The sequence below is a fragment of the Meriones unguiculatus genome, chromosome 2 (assembly GCF_030254825.1).
Source record: "Meriones unguiculatus strain TT.TT164.6M chromosome 2, Bangor_MerUng_6.1, whole genome shotgun sequence".
Taxonomy (NCBI): Eukaryota; Metazoa; Chordata; class Mammalia; order Rodentia; family Muridae; genus Meriones; species Meriones unguiculatus.
In genome coordinates this window covers 27,587,143-27,606,015 of record NC_083350.1, presented here as the reverse complement: position 1 = coordinate 27,606,015, position 18,873 = coordinate 27,587,143, and the positions used below count along the sequence as shown (strand labels likewise).

At 38.1% G+C, this 18,873-nt stretch overlaps 1 protein-coding gene across 6 annotated transcripts in view; it reads left to right on the top strand.

The window, feature by feature from the left end:
* Positions 1–383: 383 nt before the first annotated feature.
* Positions 384–18,873, top strand: part of Csnk1a1 (casein kinase 1 alpha 1) — a 33,209-nt gene continuing 14,719 nt past the window's right edge. For 3 of the 6 annotated variants that reach the window (XR_002476317.2, XM_021633684.2, XM_021633683.2), the window contains exons 1-6: positions 384–516; positions 1,112–1,218; positions 10,862–10,988; positions 11,997–12,095; positions 14,441–14,524; positions 17,702–17,841. Coding sequence is in view for 4 of the 6 variants with exons in the window: in XM_021633684.2 (XP_021489359.1) it covers positions 394–516; positions 1,112–1,218; positions 10,862–10,988; positions 11,997–12,095; positions 14,441–14,524; positions 17,702–17,841 (680 nt within the window). In the remaining 2 variants the exon portion in view is untranslated. The remainder of the gene's footprint in view (positions 517–1,111; positions 1,219–10,861; positions 10,989–11,996; positions 12,096–14,440; positions 14,525–17,701; positions 17,842–18,873) is intronic. The other 3 variants (XR_002476318.2, XM_021633685.2, XM_060377208.1) reach the window with 1 other exon arrangement.

Below are 18,873 nucleotides of genomic sequence, written 5' to 3'. Positions count from 1 at the left end.
GTAACAAGATGGCGGCTTCGGCGGAGTGACGGGTTCCCTCCGGGCCGGAGCCGGCGGCATTGGTGGCAGTGGGACCGCCGCCCTGATACACCGAGCCCCTTTCCCAGCCCGCGACGTCGCCGCGAACTCGAGACATCGGTGGCCTCCCAAATAGCAAGTGGCCGAGCTTCAGCAGCCGCGACCACCCGTCAGCAAACTGCGGCCTGGCCCTCGGCGAGCGGCAGCGATCCGGCTTCTCTCGGCCGACTCTGCGCCCTGTAACGTCAACAGAAGCCTCGGTTTTCCGTAGCTGCCACGCTCTGCAGTTCTGCCGGGTGGAACAGCCCCGGAGGCCTCCATCCTCTTCCCAGAGGTGTCGGGGCTCGGCCCCCGCCTCCATCTTCGCGTCTCAGGATGGCGAGCAGCAGCGGCTCCAAGGCCGAATTTATCGTCGGAGGGAAATACAAACTGGTACGGAAGATCGGATCTGGCTCCTTCGGGGACATTTATCTGGCGATCAACATCACCAATGGCGAGGTAATCACCCGGTCCGGGGGGGACGTTAACGCTAGGCTTATTTTCACCCCAACCCCCCCTAAGTATTCCAAGCCTCTTCCCACGGCACGCACGCACGCACGCACTGGGGAGTCCGGAGTGAGCCAGTTTTCCTGGCTTAGCAGCCTCCCCTGCTATTTCCCTAAAAAGGAAAAACCCGATAGAAAGGCTGGGTAAACTCTGAGGTTTCCCACCTTGTTCAAACTGTCTCGTCTTTTTAATCGTTAAGATGAGAAGGGGGAAGTCGTGTGATCGCCATGATTTTCTTTGTATTTCTTAAATTTAATGGTTTCTTGTTCCAGTTAGAACAGTTTCCTAAAAAAAAATAAAAAAATAAACTCGCTTTATGTTCCAATATTTCCTTTCTGGATGAATCCTTTAGATGTGGAGGACCTGGGGAGTTAGCCATTGCCCTCGGAAAAGGCCTTTGAGGCTGCTTCTTTGAGGCTGCTTGTGTTTTGTAATCACAAAGGTGGCCTTTCCCCATCCTTTCACGTCCTTGCGGCCACCAGAAGCAAGCATTTCCCAAGTGAGTTTGTGTAGCGATGTTGATGCCACCGTCCCCTTTTCTCTGCAGGAAGTGGCAGTGAAGCTAGAGTCCCAGAAGGCCAGGCATCCCCAGTTGCTGTACGAGAGCAAACTGTATAAGATCCTTCAAGGTGGGGTTGGCATCCCTCACATACGGTAAGAACCCCTGAGCACATACATAGTTACAGAGGGAATTGCGAAATGGTGATAGGGTTTGAGACTGGTAATGGGACCGGATGCATCGGTCTCGGTGCTGAGTCCGCCCCAGATTCCACAGTTAACCGAAATCGTTGGGTAAATTTTAGCTCTTCAACTTAGTGGAAATTTGTTTGTTGCACTGCTGCATTTAGCTTCTGTTATTTTTCCGCTTCCCGAGGCTTTCGTTTGCAGTTAACTATGCAGGTCGTCTTTGATCCCTACGCGGAAGGGTTGGCTTCTTGCTATCTTTACGGTGACCTTTGATGTTCGTACCTTTGTGCACTGAAGTGGTTTTGAAGGTGTGAATGTAACCGAGTTTAATCTGTTGGGTTTGTTATCGGAGCTGGTTTGGGAAATGGCTGCTCTTTTGTTGTGTTTTTGTTCCAACATGTCTTCCTCCTCCGCTTAGAAAATGGCGGAGCGACGTGACTCAACCCCCATATTCCTGCCTTTTTCTCAGCTTGGATTTACAAATTAAGCTTCCTTGATGTCCCTTTAGCAGCGTTAAATGGATTAACCCATGAAACGCCAAGAATTTGAGTTTCATAAGGCCATGAGATTCTGGGAAGATGACATGACAGTATGTGATCTCTGCAGCAGATGCAACCTAAACTTGTTAAATTGTACTAAACGAACATTCTTAATATCCCTGCCCGGAGTGTTCATTGCCTTTTGCCTTTGTGAATGGTAATATTTGACATGTTTCAGTTCTTAGAAAGTTTTTATGGGTAATGGCAAAGGCAGTTTTGAACAGCACCAACTGTTGAAATCTGCTGGTCAGCTGTATAAAAGAAAACTTCCCTTAACAGAAGTTTGATAAGTGATTTCAACCTGTTGAGTTATCTTGTTGGTAACATTTAAGGGGAGTTGGTTTTGTTGGAAGGGTATGTTAATGGTAAGTAGAAATGATAATAGGGATAAAAACTGCTCTTTCAAATATTTAATGTTAGCGAAAGAATTTTAAATTAACTTTATTTTTGAAAACTATAGTTTAAACATCACTGTTGCCCAGCAGTACTCAAACATAGCATTTGCCAACAGAATCATAGTTGAGAATTAAAATGGACTGCTACATAATATATTCTTTCTTTTACTATTCCTCTGCCTAGAATGGGCTATGTAGACACCTGGAACTCATAGAGATCTGCCTGCCTCTGCTGGGAATAAAGGAGCGCTGTGCCACACCTGGCTGCTGCTTCTGTTTTTGTTTGTTTGTTTGTTTGTTTTTTGTTTTTTTTTCCTAAATCCTGAATTAATGAATTACTTTCAACCTAAATAACGCTACTTTTAAAAACACATTTTTTAGGGGCGTGGTGGCACACACCTTTATCCCAGCACTCAGGAAGCAGAGGCAGGTGGATCGCTGTGAGTTACAGGCCAGCCTGGTCTACAGAATGAGTCCAGGACAGCCAAGACTACACCGAGAATAAAACAAAAAAAGAGAGAAAAACACATTTTTAAAAAGTGAACATTTTTAATAAATATGCTGGGAGATAACTGCAGCATTAGTTATTTGTAAATGAGAATGAGCTCTTGGGGGGGGGGGGATCCAGATTTATGTGGCAGAGATTAAAGTGAAATTGGAGGGGATCAAGTTTGAGTTTTTGAATGATTTTTGTTTCTAATATACACTGTCATGGGAGGAAATGCGGCCCCTGGCCTCTACTGACTTGCCTCTATTACTATTGTTTTCCTGGGGCTTCCTAAGTAGAATCAGCCTCTGTCAGGTCATTTGTGTTTGGTTCATTTCACATGTTGTCATGCCCCATATTGCCCTGTAATGGGAGATTTGTATTGTAAATTTCAAAAAAAATCCAAACATTAGATCGTTGCGTTTATAATGCTAATCCAATACTAATGTGTTCTTTAGTCTGGTAGCATAAGGACATGCAGATACAGATCATTAAGGGTAGTGAGTAGTATACCAAATAACCAGATGAATAAATTAACATGTGAACAGACTAGTAGGTGCCTATTATAAGATGGTGAATCCAGAGAGAGTTATGGCCTTTGTAAGCTTTCTGTGGGTGGGGTTAAATAGATTAGCCTGGCTTTTAAATTAAGGCTTCCTGGGAAAGGAGCTGAGATTTCAGGATGAAAGCTTGGTGGACTGGTTGGGGAGGACATCCAAGAATAGAGTGGCTTCTGGGAGTGGTTCCTAAGGCAGAATGTGGTAATTAGGTAGGGATGGGGAAAGTTAGATTGTTTAGCAATGGTAGGAGTAGGTACATAGAAACAAATACAGACGGTGTGTTGGGTTTTGGTTTTGCTTGTTTTCAGTTAATTGAGACTGGTCTCACTGTTCAGTTCTGGCTAGCCTCAAACTTAGATTCTTCTGTCTTTCCCTGTAGTGCTGGCCACATTGGTTTGTTGGTTTTAAAGGGAAGTAGCATTTTCCCGTTCTTGTATATTCTTCAGTATTTCTATGTCACTTATACATAGTATATATCTGATAAATATTTACTTGGTAAAGATTCAGGTAAGTTGGCTGGCTAGTTTTAGGTGAATAGAGCATTCTTTTGTATCCATTAGTTGATATTAATTTTAAGATGTAAAATTTCACCTCATTTTACCCATCATGTGCATCCCCCTTTCATACTTAGCTTTGTATGCACACATGCAATCTGTTCATAAGATGGGCTTTAAGATATTATGGTATATCTTTGAAAAAAAAGTCTCAAAATTACCTGGCCTTCCTCTTCCTGTATACTTTGAGTGACTTAAAGCCACTTAGAACTTCAAGCTCAGGAGTGAAAGTATGGCATCTAGTTGTGTGGTATAAGAAACTAAATCCTTTTGGCTTGTGGAACATCTGTGAGCTCATCTAGAATTAATATTTCCTTTACATTCTTTTTTGATGTGCTGCTTTGAATTGAATTAACTTCTGTAAAGGAAAAAGTTGATTAAACAGGAACTGAGTTCTACCTAGGTAGAACAATTAGGTATTAAATGTTTGAATTCTATATCTGCTCAAGGCGCTTGAAACTAGGGTGATCTAGAGTCTCTTAAACTTCTTTGAGGCTCATCACTTTCCTCATTTATACAATTAAAAAGAACATTAATAATTTATGCTTTTAGCTCTGTGGAGAGTGGGAAAGTGCTGAATGGAAATGTTGGGGAGGCTAAGCGGTTAAGAGTATTTGAGGATCTGATTTCACACATGACATACATTCACACAGGATACACAAGACCTTCCAGTTGATAGTTACAAGCATCCCCCCCCCCCCCCCAGAGCTTAGTGCTATGTCAGAATGTTATTTTGTGAAACTACCTCCAAGTTTCAAGACTTATAAATGCATATGCTTTGGGCAACTTTTAGAAAGACATAATGGTAGAATATACTTTTATAGGAAAATTGTGTATAAGAAGGTGGTTGAGAGTATGGAAAAATACTTTTTACTTTAACCATACCTTCCTGTTGTCTGCATCTGGATGTCAGGTATTTTAGAAAATACCTATCGGGTATTTACAAAATATTAGCTAATTCTTTTCCCTGCTAAAAGCAGTTTAAACAATTAAGTGTATGTCTTGTAGATATGGTTGTAATGTTATAGAGGAAAACAGCTGTTGAAAGTGTTATAAAAAGTGACTTCTTTCAAAGTATAACTAAATCACAGTATGCTAGAAATGACTTATATTGTTAATTTATGGGATGGTGTTTTTGAGCCAAATAAAACCAAAGAGATGTATAAAGAATATCTACTCATACAAATTAAACCTTGAGTCCCAGGAGAGTCCCTAGTCTTCTGGCTCCTAGTTCTCCTGAGAGCCATTATCACCTTGCTGTCAAGGTCATACCGAGCCTGCTCTATACTACACACCTTTCTATTTGAAAGAGCCACGCTTAGCTTCATTCACTGTCCACAATTTCCCTGTCTCCATCCACACACATTAATTGAACAAAAAAATAAAACCTGGCTTAGCACTGTGGGTCAGTGCTGGACCACATGCTTAACATATGGGAGATGCTAAATTTAAGTGCCAGTATTTAAGATAGCTAGGCGTGGTGGCTCATACCAGTGTAATCCCAGCAGTTGGAGCATTGTCTGAGGCCAGCCTGGGTGACATAGCAATACTAGTCTGCTAAGAAGAAAAATGTATAAACAGAAATCTAGAATTTTTTACATCTTTTTGAGTCAGGTTCTCACCATGTAACTGTCTGCCTTTGTGGGCAAGGCTGGCCTTGAACTTAGATCCTTCTGCCTCATGGGTGCTATGAGTAGATTTACATAACTGTCTTTTTAAAGCTTAAAGTGAGTGAGCTTAAAATGATGCTCTCTGGTTAAAGCTTAGGTATAATTTACATACAGTGAAATATACAGGTGCTAATGTGGTTGAATTAGTTTTGACAAGTGTATGCCCTTCCTGCGCTACAATAATTATGTATATGAATTGCTTGTCCTTTATAACCCACAGCTTAATTTTTATATCGTAGTTGTGTGTTATTCTAAATTTGATGAAAAATTGCATAAAACAAAGTAATAGCAAAGCCTTCTGGTTGATAGTCTCCTCGCTTTATGTATTTGTACAGGTTGCATGACAAAATAATTTTGTAGTTGTGATGGCTGCTGGTTGAATACTCAGTTCTTTCCCATTGAAGACCTAGAATATTGCCATTCTCTAGTTAGTCTCAGTGACCAGTCAGTAGAAATGTGTGGCTGTTTTAATAGGATTATGAAAGTACCATACAAAAAAGGATTGTTTGAAGAGCATTAGATATTAAATGAAAATGGAAAAAGCAAAAGCCAAACTGTATTTGAACCTAGAATTCCATAATTTTTGAGGCAGGAGTTTCAAGAACAACCTGAGCTACTTAAGGCACTCAAACAAAACAAACCAGTAGTTAAGAATGTGTACTACTCTTGTGGAAGATCTGAATTATATTCCCAGCACCCATGTTGGCTAATAACTAACTCTAGCTCCAGGGAACCCAACCCCTCCTCTGTGGTCACTAATATAATACACATAAACATTTTGGAAAAATAAGTAAATGAAGAACAAGAGTCAAACACAATCCAGGCATTATATATTAATTATCTCTCTTAATCATTACAGCAATCCTGTAAGTTGGAAGTTTCTGTAAAAAATAGCACTTTGTATGTGACATAGTTATTTAAGGCCTTGTGGGGCGATTCTGATGTGAAAATATAGGAACAACCATACTACACTATGTAGGGTTTAAATAACCATTGCCTCTCTTTGCTCAGCCTATTTATCCCTATTGTTTCTGAACTATATCTCAGTGATACCTTCACCTCTGTGTTGGCTCATGCCTTTAATTCAGCACTTGGGGGGCTGTGGCAGGTGGATGTCTTGCGTTTGAAGTTAGCTTGGGTCTCCAGAGCCAGCTCTAGGCCAGACAGGGCTATCTAGAGAAACTCTGTCACAGAAAAACATCAGTGAACTCTTAATTTATGTGCTTACGGAATGCCGTATCAGACTGGTGCTGGAGGCTATACTGTGAACCTCATACAACCAGATGATTTGGGGTTTTTTGGGTTGGTTGGTTGGTTGGTTGTTTTGTTTTGGAGAAAGGAGTATCTAAAACTGTATGTAAAAACATGGTGTTTTGTGTGCATTCGTACAGTGCTTTGAGTAAAAGAAATAGGTCTTGCTGGTAGGTTCTCAGCATAGTGTTAGAGTATAAAAAACACACTTACTCTGGCTTCATTGTATGTGTGTGTTTACTTTTTTAAATCCAGCTATACATGTTGAATTTTAGAAGTGTTTGATGCATGGATAGTTAAGTTCCTTAGTTTCTAATTGAAATGTTCTCCAGTTCTAATACTTGTATTAGACTAAGACTGGGCCAAGGCTAACTGCTAATCCACGCAGTGAAATGTGGCTGTGCTCTTTTTGCTTTGAATACTGTTGCAAAGGAGCTGCTGTACTGTTGAAATTTAATGTCTCAGAAGCCAAGTATGGTAGCACACACATGTAATCTCAGTATTCCTGGCCAGCCTGGACCACAAGTGAAATCTTGTCTTTAAAAAAAATGTCAGGGTTCTTTAGCTTATCATAAGGTTTATTACTATTAGCCATTTAAATTTTCTAAGTAAATACCAAGAGCGGTTGCTGCTTTGGTTTTTATTGTTATTTTTGTTTGTTTTATATTAAAGCCACTACAGTGGCTAAAGAATAGGTAAAATAAGTTCCTGTGCTTAATTTGTATTGCCTTTAAATGCACAGTGGAGAAGTTTACAAGTGAACTTTCAGACTTTGTTGTCATGCCAGCCTTTATCTGAAATTGAAAAGCTTGGAAACAGTTATATTAGATGTGTCTCACATACTTTATTTGTTAGAGGTGTAGTAAAAACCTCTGGGCTGGAGGTCATGCTTTTATGAATACCATTCTCTACTTTTTCTGTTCTTCGTGTTTATTTTTGTTTTGTTTTTGAGGTGGGGTTGTCTTACTGTGTAGACCAGGCTGGTTTTGAACTTGAGATTTACCAGCCTTTGCTTTCCTAGTGATGAGATTAGAGGTATGTGCCACCACACTTGGCTTTCTTTTTCTGTTATAAATAATGCCTTTTTATTGTTGTTTGGATTGTTTTTGTGTGGGGGTTGTTGGCACTAGGTTTAAATTAATTCCTAACACCATGTTCCACTAAGTGAAATCAGTGTTCCAGTTTTGAACTTCTGTAATTTTAATATAGAAATAAATATTAGCTGCTATTCTTCAGATAAACTCTTTGGTGGTTAAAACTGTCTTGGTTACTTTGACATTCTTAAGTTTATGAGCATACTTATGTAGCATATCTATAGTAACCTGTAGATATAAAAAGCTATTCTTTCCTATATGAGTGGTTACTGTGTACCAGCAAGTTTAAAGTAGGCACACTTGAATGAAAAGTCGAAAATTATGTTTTTTGGCTATGGGTCATGAGCCAGGTGTGTGCTACCAGCAAGTTTGTCTTCCTCTGAAAATAAGGAGAACTGTGTAAATCTCAAACTGAGATTGAACGTGTAAGGACATGATGCTTTCTTAACTTCAAGAAGATAGTGTAAGAATAAGCTTTAGGCAGTACCTGAAAGCCCTCAATTGCTTTCACTGGTCAGTGTCTTATGTTAGGGCTATCTGTTCCTATGACAAAGCACCATGGCCAAAAGCAACTTTTTTAGGAAAGAGTTTATTTTAGCTTATTTAGTTTATTTTAGCATAGCACAACTGAGGGAACTCAGGCTAGGAACTTGGAAGCAAAAGCTGATGCAGAGGCCATGGAGGATACTGCTTGCTTACTGGCTTACTCAGACTGCTTTATAGTATCCAGGACCACCAGCCTAAGAGTGGTACCTTCTGGACTTGCTCACATCAAGAAGCTGCATCACAGCTTGCCCACAAGCCAATCTAGTGGAGCCATTTTACAGATTGAGGTTCCCTCTTCGTATGACTCTGGCTTGTACAAAGTTCACATAAAACTAGCAGCACAGTCAGATTCAAGGGAGACACACCATTGAAGTCATCTGTTTGAATCCAGTGAAGTGAGTCTTTTTCAGATCCTAACCATGATAGTAAGTAGCTACATGAGTGGAGAGATACTCAATAATTTAAGGGCATTTGTTGCTCTTTCAGAGGACTGGAATTCACATCCTAGCACCAACACGGTGGCTTACAGTTGTCCATAACTTGAGTTCCAAGAGATTCAACAGATTTCTGTGTCAGCTACTTGAGCATCAGATTCATAAATGTACAATAGCTTGAGTGGTGTGTAGGCTTTATGCTGATAATCAGAACTGATGAGAGAGTTCAAGAGTACAATAGCCATATTATTTAGGTCCAGAAGAAAATGTTCTACCCCTTTCTCTAGCTCTTATATTCTTTTGGGATGTTCCCTGAGTCTTGGGAGAACATGATATAGAAGTCCCAATTAAGGTTCACCTTGAGTTCTGTTACTTATTCTCGGCACTGTTTAGGAGTCTTTACAGTAAGCACATAAACATAAACCGGAAGGAGCCTGTGAGCGCAGCTGGCAGCCGTGCTGGTGCACTAACATTCTGATCTGCACAGTCTCCAGTTAGCAATGTGATAATGGAAGCTTTCCCACCTATGAGTTCCCAACCATAGACTGTTGACCAAGCTTATAGTACCAGATGCGAGTTCCTCCCTGTGCAGCTAGCTTCACCCAGTCGGAAAGTGTGTAGTTACCTATAACAGGCCTGCCACTATTTGACATGGTAATTTTATACAAGTATACATTGTATGTTTAATGACCTTTTCTTTTTACTAAGATTTTAGGGAGAAAATTTGATACAACTGAATATGTGCTCTATCAGTAAAGGTCTGAGTTTAGAGCCAACTGAATGAGGTTTTATTTTGTATTTCTCTTGAAACCCACTGTGTTGTGATAGATGGCATTAAAGAGATAAAGTATTGAGTATCTGGGATGACTAGTTAAAATAAATAACTTTTTAAAAAAGATAAACCATAGAACATTATACAGTAAACTATCCTCTAGAAAAACCTTCATATTCTTGTGTTAAAACTGATGTTTTAAAATCAGGACTGTTTATCAACAGAACGCATGTTAGATCCTAACCATGTAAATTGTAAAAATTGTAAATAATAATAATAATAATAGCTTTAAAACACTTTGTTTCCTAGACACCGTTACTTAGTGCTCTCTTTTGATCTTTTGAGACAGGACTTCATCTTACCCTGTAGTTTAGGCTGGCCTCAAGCTCTGCCTCAGGCTCCTGACAAGCACAGCCACATGCAGATTTGTAACGCCTTTGACATAGCTTTTATTTTTCTCTCCTTTTCGGCATTTTTTAACATATTTCTAAATATGGTAAAATCTTGGCTTTAGTACCTAGTATTAACAAAGAAACCAGGTTAGGCTTTTAAGTCATTTATATCAGTTTTAGTTGTTTCTGGAGACAGGCTTGCTGTATATAGCCAGCTTGTCTCCATATTGTTTCTGAGAAGAATTTGTGTTTACAGACATTAAAATGTGAAAAAACTTGTAGTGATTTCTAGTCCTTGCAACAAGAAAAATTAACAGTATTGACACTTAAGTTGTTGGAGTGAGATTTTACTTATGTACAATATAACACAGGATAGCTGATGCAATTCTTGAAGAGATAAATATCATGTTTTGTTACTACTTTTACAATACTAAACTAAGCAAAAATGGAATTCCTTTTCAGAGGACAAATAATTGAGGTGCAGTTTGGTGTGAAGGAAGCCAGGAGCCAATGATAAGAGGGCTTCCTGAAGTGTTGTGGGATGGCTGGGGTCCTTTCTTCAGTTACAAAGAATTAAGTAATACAGATGGCTACAAAACTGAACTATGCTGGTGAAAAGTTATTAGGTGGCCATGCAAGAGGGAAAAGGTCTTCTTATTCCTTATTTTTTAATAAAGTGTATTAATGGTTTTGTCTTGTGACTAGAGAAAATGTTACCTTAGATAAACAAAAAGTTTAAATCTGTCTTTGAGATAGAATCTCCCTAGTTTAAAACTCATCTTCCTTAGTCTCCCAAGTACTGAGATTATTAGGTGTGAACTACCATGCCTAAGAAATAGGCCTTAACCTTTAAACAATTGAAATTATATGATATTAAGTGATAATTAATGTTTTGTATTGACTTTTGCTTTGTTAGGTGGTATGGACAAGAAAAAGACTACAATGTGCTAGTCATGGATCTCCTGGGGCCCAGCCTTGAAGACCTCTTCAATTTCTGTTCAAGAAGGTTCACTATGAAGACTGTACTTATGTTAGCTGACCAGGTATGTGAACTTTTGAAAAAAAAAAAAATTAAAAACTGAGAAAGGTTGTTTATATGTCAACATTTCATAGAGCAGAGTAGTTGTAACCCCATGTGTCAGTAATTTTCTCAAAAAGCATTAAAAATTTGTTTGTTGTCCTACAGTAGCAGGTTATTTGTTCAGGTGTACAGTCTAGTGTGTTTTATAAATGGGTTCCTCTGGGAATAAGATACAGCATTACATGTAGCATTCTGAATTTTTACTGTGTATGGTGGCACAGGCTCTTGAAGATCTCAGCATTTGGGAAGCTGAAGTGGGTTACCAATTCAAGTCCAGCCTAAGCTTTATACAAGATCCTGTCTGTGATGGAAAACCTTTTTTATTTAATTAATGAGGCACCAGAATAACAAAAAATTAATCTTTAGCCAAATTGATACTTAACGTAAAAAAAATCTGGAACATTAATAGCATTGAAGCAACAACACCAGGACATTTTAGAAATACCAGCCTGGCTTGAGACTCCTTAGGTTTACTACTTGAGTATCCAAAGTAGAATAAATCGTCCCTTCTGGGAGTTAAAAGGCAAGAAGAGAACAATACAAAAATAAATTAAGGTTCTATGGTAGAAGAGTAACACCAGTAACATGAGAAAGAAGTTGCTAAAAACTGCAGCAATGCTTTCTGGGAATGTAGTCCTTAGAAACCATTCTTTCTTACTGTGTGGACCCTGTAGAGATCCACCTGCCTGTACTAAAGCTGGTTGGTATTAAAGGTGAGTACCATCACTTCCAGCAGCCTGTGTTTTTAATCATTCATACTAGCAGAGCAACAGGCCAAAAACCATTACAAGTTTAGGCCCAGATAGCCAGGCTTGAAAGAGATGAAGGATTTTGTTGTTCTTCCACTTTTTGTTTTTCTAGTGCTGTCATTATAGATTATTAGTAATTAACATACTGGAGTACTTGAGGAATTATGAGTTGCTTTCTTTTATCTTTATCATGTATTATTCCTACCCTTTTTCTTTTTCAGATGATCAGTAGAATTGAGTATGTGCACACAAAGAATTTTATACACAGAGACATTAAACCAGATAACTTCCTAATGGGTATTGGGCGTCACTGTAATAAGGTTAGTTAAATGCTGTGCATGAAAGAACAGAGTAAAATATTGATACAGATTGCTTTGATAAACTCTTGAATCTTTTAAAAAGCCATAGTAAATTGAATTTGCTGTAATTTGCTTAAGAGATTGTGCTAGCATAATCACCTAACTCTATTAACTTAGTAACTTGAAATATATTCTCTCCAACTTAACCAACCAAGGTTAGTTTATTTATGTGAAAATATAAAATTCCAAGGGCTTTTTAATGAGTTTTAATCACCTAAATTTAATTTGGGACAATTGTATCTAGTTTTCATTCACTTAAATAGTGAAAACATTTACATATAACCCCTCCTCAATGGTACAAATCAGATCTTAATTTTGGACACTAAACTGTGGGTTTTGTAATACATGTGCTTGTGCCAGTGTGGCAACCACTGACCCATCTGTCAGTATGGCATTAACACTTGCTGACTGAGCATGGTTGATACTGAGAAATCTTCAGTCCTTGGATTGGTGTATTTAAAAGAATAACTTTTGGGCCTGCTTCAAAAGTAGCTTACAGTTTATTACTTGGGTTTCAAATTGGGTGAGTTCTCCACCCCTCCTCCATGCTGTTACAGGAAAATACTGACTAGTGAATTGAGCATTCATATAGCAAAATGAGTGCTTATTGGGGGTTCCTGACATGGGTTCCACATATGGGGTGATAGTAGTAACGCATGATTGCAGTTAGAAACTAATTATATTGAAATTTTGTCTGCAATGCTTAGTTTTATTGAGTGAATTGCTTTCTTTATTCATTCAATGTTGAGCTCGGGCAGACAGGCAGCATTGGCAATGCACGAAGCATGTTCCGATCTGATGATCTCAGAAATTCTCAACTTCAGGACAAATGGGGGGGTGGGAGCCTTTTTTGTTTGTTTTTTTTGGAAGGAAACTTCCCATTTGTTAACCAGTTAGGGAATGTGGTGTTTTAGGTCCAGCTGTAAATGTTTACTTTGTTTGCCTGTATGAATGCCAACTTGGAGCCGTTATTAGAACCGGTGTTACTAATGTGAGCGATATTAATGTTGGTCCTACCAAGTTTTAGGAAATTAGATTTTTCACTGAACTTCATATATTGAAGGGCTTTTCAGCCATATAATTTATGTTGCATCCCCAAATTGCATGTGAAGAAATGTAGCTTCTCTCTTTGAAGCATCCAGGTTCTTAGTTACTATTGCAAAACCTGGTAATTGGTTGGAAAAAATAATGGTCTTAATTTTTTCTCCTGCAGTTTTGGTAGTTTGATTCTTCTTTTGGCCATTTCCCAGCCCTCTCCTTCCTGTTTTCTTACCCTGAAACACCCATTATTCCCATGTTATCCCTGTTCTGCACAGTAGCAGAGCAGTAAGTACATGGTTTTTGCCTTCCCTTTAAACAATGGCCTAGGTAGTAAAACCTCACCCTCTTTCCCCCTTCTTATGAGTATGAGTTCCTTTAATCACATAGATGTCTTGAAGTCCATTATCCTTTTTAGAATCTGTCTTTCGTACAGAGAGTAAAATGATTTTGTGTCACTGCTTACCTGTAGCAGCTTCAGAGAGACTGTAGGACAGAAGTGAAGTGCTTCCTGTAAGATTCACATTAAAATGTTCCTCTTGGACACTTGAGTGTTATGTTTCTATAGTTGTTGGTTTTTTGGTTTTTTTTGTTTTTGTTTTTTGTTTTTTGGTGTTTTCTGTACTATGGTAGCTTGAAAGTGCCCATTGTGTAAGACCAGCTCCTTCAGTCAGCTTGTATCAGTAGTTTTGTATCCATAAGGGATCAGGCTTGATGGGGTAGGGGCAGCTTCTGAGTTTGGTTTTTGAAGTTAAATTTGTTAACTTGGAAATTGTTCTGAATTTGATATTTAGGAGTAGCCACTCCGATTGTAGTGAATTTGCTCATCTCTTCCAGTAATCGGCCCTGCATGCTTTTAAAAATAAATTTTAAGGTGACTAAATGCCTTCTACCTCTTCCTTACTGAAGATTTTTCCCCCATACATTCTTTTGGGGGGAAGGGCAGATTGTGGTGTCAAAGATTGCAGATCCAAATTTCCCATTTTTTATTTAAAAAATAAATAGCCAAATGTCACCATTGATACCCCTGTTTCAGGCAGTGACACAATCATAATGGCATTAAAACCTTAAGTATTCTAGAATTCAATGTTCTTGAGCATGTGATTTTTATTTGGAAAACTTGAGAAGCTACAGTGCTTGGTGGAAGAAGGATGGCATTTGGCTACCCTGTTCTTTCTCTAATGCCTCGGTGTTGCCTGTCTGCGCCGGCCATTGTTGCAATGTACGCAATACTGTTTGATGCACTGCCACCTCTATTGTCTGTTCAGTGTTTAGAATCTCCAGTGGGGAAGAGGAAAAGAAGCATGACTGTTAGTCCTTCTCAGGACCCATCTTTCTCAGGATTAAACCAGGTCTGAAACTGTCTCCTATTCCAACCTCAACCCCAAATTCATGTGCTTTTCTTTCTTATTGTTTTGTTTTAATACTTTTACTTAACTCTGGAGAATATAGATCTTGCTCAAGCACCTCTTACGTTGGCATTATTCAGACATACTTGGCAAACATGTAACATTACTAAGATTTTCATGGCTTTTGCTTAAAACTTTTAAAGCTTAGATCAAACCTAAATAAAAATAGGATATTGTCTTTGTTTTAGATCTCTAACATTGATATGAGGAAATGCTGTTAGTTTAGTATTGGAGCCTTTACTTAAAAAAATAAACTTGAGGTAGGCTAGCTTTAAAAATGTGTTTGGAGTTGGAGAACTTAATACACAATTGAGTCTCGCTGTGCTGTAGTGACCACTCCGTTGTACTGTCCTCTTTCCCTAAGATCCTCAGGTAAGTACAGGTCAGGTTTCACAGTCAGTATTTCTCAGACTTGATTCCTCAGGCTGTCAATGCTTAGCTTTCACCAAATGGTTTCTTACAGAGCATTATATGCTCTAGACTAGAAGACTTTGTGTTTATAATAGAATAGTGACAATATAAGGAGTTTAAAAAAAAAAAAACTAAATGGTCAGTGGCCATTATTAACATGAAGATAAATAACATATCATCTGTTTTAGATTTGGACAGGCTAAATAACTCAGTAATTTAATCACTTTATAGTTTATTTACTTCCTCGAAATTGTAGCCCTGCCCTACCCCACCCCCGTGATATTTGTTTGTTTGTTTGTTTGGAGGCCAGGTCTCTGTAGCTCTAGTTGGCCTGGAACTTGATATGTAGATGAGATTGGCTTCAAACTGAAAGTCATCCTATCCACCTACCTGTACCACCATGCCTGACCCAATATAAATTTTTGTTTGTTTTGTTTTGTTTTTGAGACAGGGTTTCCTTTATAGCCCTGGCTGTCCTGGAACTTGTTGTGTAGACCAGGTTGTCCTCGAACTCAGATCTACCTGCCTCCCGAGCACTGGGATTAAAGGCTTGCGCCGCCACCACCCAGCTTCGGTAGCACTATTAGATTGAGTGGGGTGATGCATGCGTGTGATCCCGGCAAGTAGAGGAGGATCACAGAAAGTTCAGGCCAGGACTAGTTACATAGGGAGTTTCCAGATAACTTAGGGAGTTGCATACTAAGACCTTTTCTCAAAACATAAACCCCCCAAAAGAGCTTACTGCTGCGGTACATCTTGGTTGGGGGTAAAAGCACATGAGTTAATGCATTCATTATAAAAAGAAACAATTTTTAAAAACTTAATAGCCTCGTTTTTACTTACCCATCCATTTGTACATTTTGCTTACATTTTGTAGCATAACAACTTAATAATCTAAATAAATGTTTTAATATTTTGTTAATATACAAGCTAATTAGGTTGCAAATAATTAATAAGAGTTTACAGGAAAGTAACTTGTTCCACTAATGAAAAGGTACGGTCCTACGCTTAACTAATTATTCCTTATTAGGTTCTATCTTTATTTAGTTTCTTACTAAAAACTGGGGCATTTGAGGAGTTAGTATTTGACTTGGGGTTTTTTTTGCTTTTTACTTTTTTTTTTTTTTTTAGTACTGTTTCCTCATTTTTGTAGAGGAAATAACTTGAGTATTGGGTTTCCTGAATCAGTCTTGGTTGTTTACACAGTATCTGCTTATTGAGTTGCAAATGGAGATTTAGCTTTAAGTGGTAGCTGTCATACATAATCCACATTAGCCACTTGGAATACAAGGAAACCTCAGATTCTATGAATAAATGTTTTTAATACCATGAAGCTGAATATGCTTTGTTGTTAGTTTTTGTTTTCAGTGTCAGTCTGCAGATTGTATGCTCATTCACTGTTAGTACACTGGTGCTGGTTTTCTTACTGACAGGGATGCGCAGTGCAAGCTATATGTATTAAAATACTTAACCATGTTCCTAAATAACTTAGGGAGTATAGTACTGGATTGACAGGACTTTTGTTATCCAGTGTATCTCTCAGTAGTAACTTAGACTTGTTTTATCGTAGACCAAATAAAAGTACAGTTGATAGTGCCTGACAGAAACAGGTTATGTTTTGTTTTTTTAGGGGGCCTCTCGCTATATATAACTGCCTAGCTAGCCTGAAACTTTCTTTTTGTTTTAAAAGATTAAGGTAACAAAAAAAAAAAGATTGTGGTAACATGTTTCCTAAAACATCACAGATTCCACACTGGCAGAGGAGACCCAGTAGTTTAATGAAAAGAATAGTGTAGGTGGAATTAGAAAAGTCAGTAGTCTGAGTGTGTTCTGTGTACACACAGAAATGTCTACCCTGATAATGTTGAAGGTAGGAATTTATTATAGCATAGTAAGTTAAGTAGAGCTTTTTCTTATAAAAGTTAAAACTTTAAATACATTGATATACAGGAATGAATTTTGTTACCTTATAATAAAAAAAATAGGTTTTCCCTTTAAAAAATTCAGTTTTGTAGGTCAAATCTGAGTTACTTAGAAAAAGTGTTGTTAGTACTTTATTCCTTGGGTACCATATAAATTATATAAAACTAAACATTATCTTCTAAAATGCTAATGTGGTTTTGGGTTAGCTCATTTAAGCAGATAATCTGTAAGCCACCTTAATTTAAATGCTATGCTTTTAATTTTTGGATTAACATTTTTTAAGATATCTTAAAACAATGTAATGCATGCTCTTTATTATTTTAAAATGTTTTATTAACTGTATCAGACTTTGAGGATTGTGTTATTTAAATGATAAGCTTTTTGATTGAAATACTGAAGTGTGCCCTCTGGAAGAGAAGAAACCCAGAAGAGTTGTGCATAGATTTGAAACATGTTTGTTTTACCCTATAAAAAAGGCTGTCATTATTTTATAAGCATACTTGACAACTCTACTGTGGGGCACGTACATACTTAATATGTGAAGACAGGCTACTGTGTGTGTAAGAACTGAGCAGATGAGTTACATAAACAAGGATAAATTGCTAGGTGTGATGGTGGGGGGTTATTGTTTCTTGTGAAGAGTAGTAATTAAAAGCTTATTGGTATGTTAAGTCTATTATCTGTTCTACTTATACTACATTTTGGTGTTTAAATGTACTAAAGAGTAAGAGACTGTTTATTTGAAAAAGGTTAGAAACCTAATGTCTCTTTGTTTCTCTTTTAAAGTTATTCCTTATTGATTTTGGTTTGGCCAAAAAGTACAGAGACAACAGGACAAGGCAACACATACCATACAGAGAAGATAAAAACCTCACTGGCACTGCCCGATATGCTAGCATCAATGCACATCTTGGTATTGAGCAGAGGTGAGTCTTACCAAACCCATAATAAGCCAAACTGATGGCTTTTCTTCGTGTCTTAGGATGCTTCTTGGCTGAGAACATAAGGAATGGCTTATTGTTTTACCTTTTGTTTTTAGCTAGTGCAGAGAAGCAAATTAATTAGGACTTTATATTTTCTTTCTTGTAAGTTGTCTCTGGATTAGAAAGTTAAATGTTGGATATGGTGGCGTATATCTGTAGTCTTAGCCCTAGGAGGCTGGAACAGGAAAATTAGCAATTCAGGGTCATTCTGGGGTACATGGTGAGTAGTAGATTAGCCAGGTCCACACTGTGAGGCCCTGTTTTTAAAAGGAAGGAATGGAAAGCCTGTTAAACATGGAAGTTGGAAACATAATTAGTATTTTGACATTTCTTTTTGCCATTTAATATAATATCTACCTTTTAGGTGCTAATATTAAGCATTATGCATTTGAATGTTTTTGTCTGTGCTTACCACTCTAGTTGGCAGTGTGAAGCTGGGAGAATGGAGCCTAAAAATGAGGCTGACTAAAATCTCATGTAATAGACAACTTTATTCAGAGTGTCAAACAATTTATACTCTGGGGCTTAAGAGTCTAATGAGTAAAGTATACATAGTATACATAGACAAAAGGACAAGCTACATGTGACAGAAACATGTTTTTTGCGGGGTGGGCAAATAAACAAGTAACAGTAGTCAGTTGTAGTGAATAATCTACAGTAAACTCACTCCTATCCAGTACACCCAGGAGGGCGGGGGAGGCCTCAAAAGCACATTCCAAGAACAATTCCATGTTTTGAAGTCACAAGACTCTAACCTTGTTTTCTTAAGAGTTTTCTCAAACACTCAGAATTTCCTCTGCACAACTCCATTTTTGGACCATGTTCCAACAACTGGAGTTTTATAAGGAAAGCACTGTAGCTCATGCCTGTAATCCCAGCACTTTGCTAGTAAGACAGGATTACCTCCAAGTTTGAGGTTAATCTGAGAACAAACAAACAAAAATTAAAAATTATGAGGTTCATAATAAACGAGAA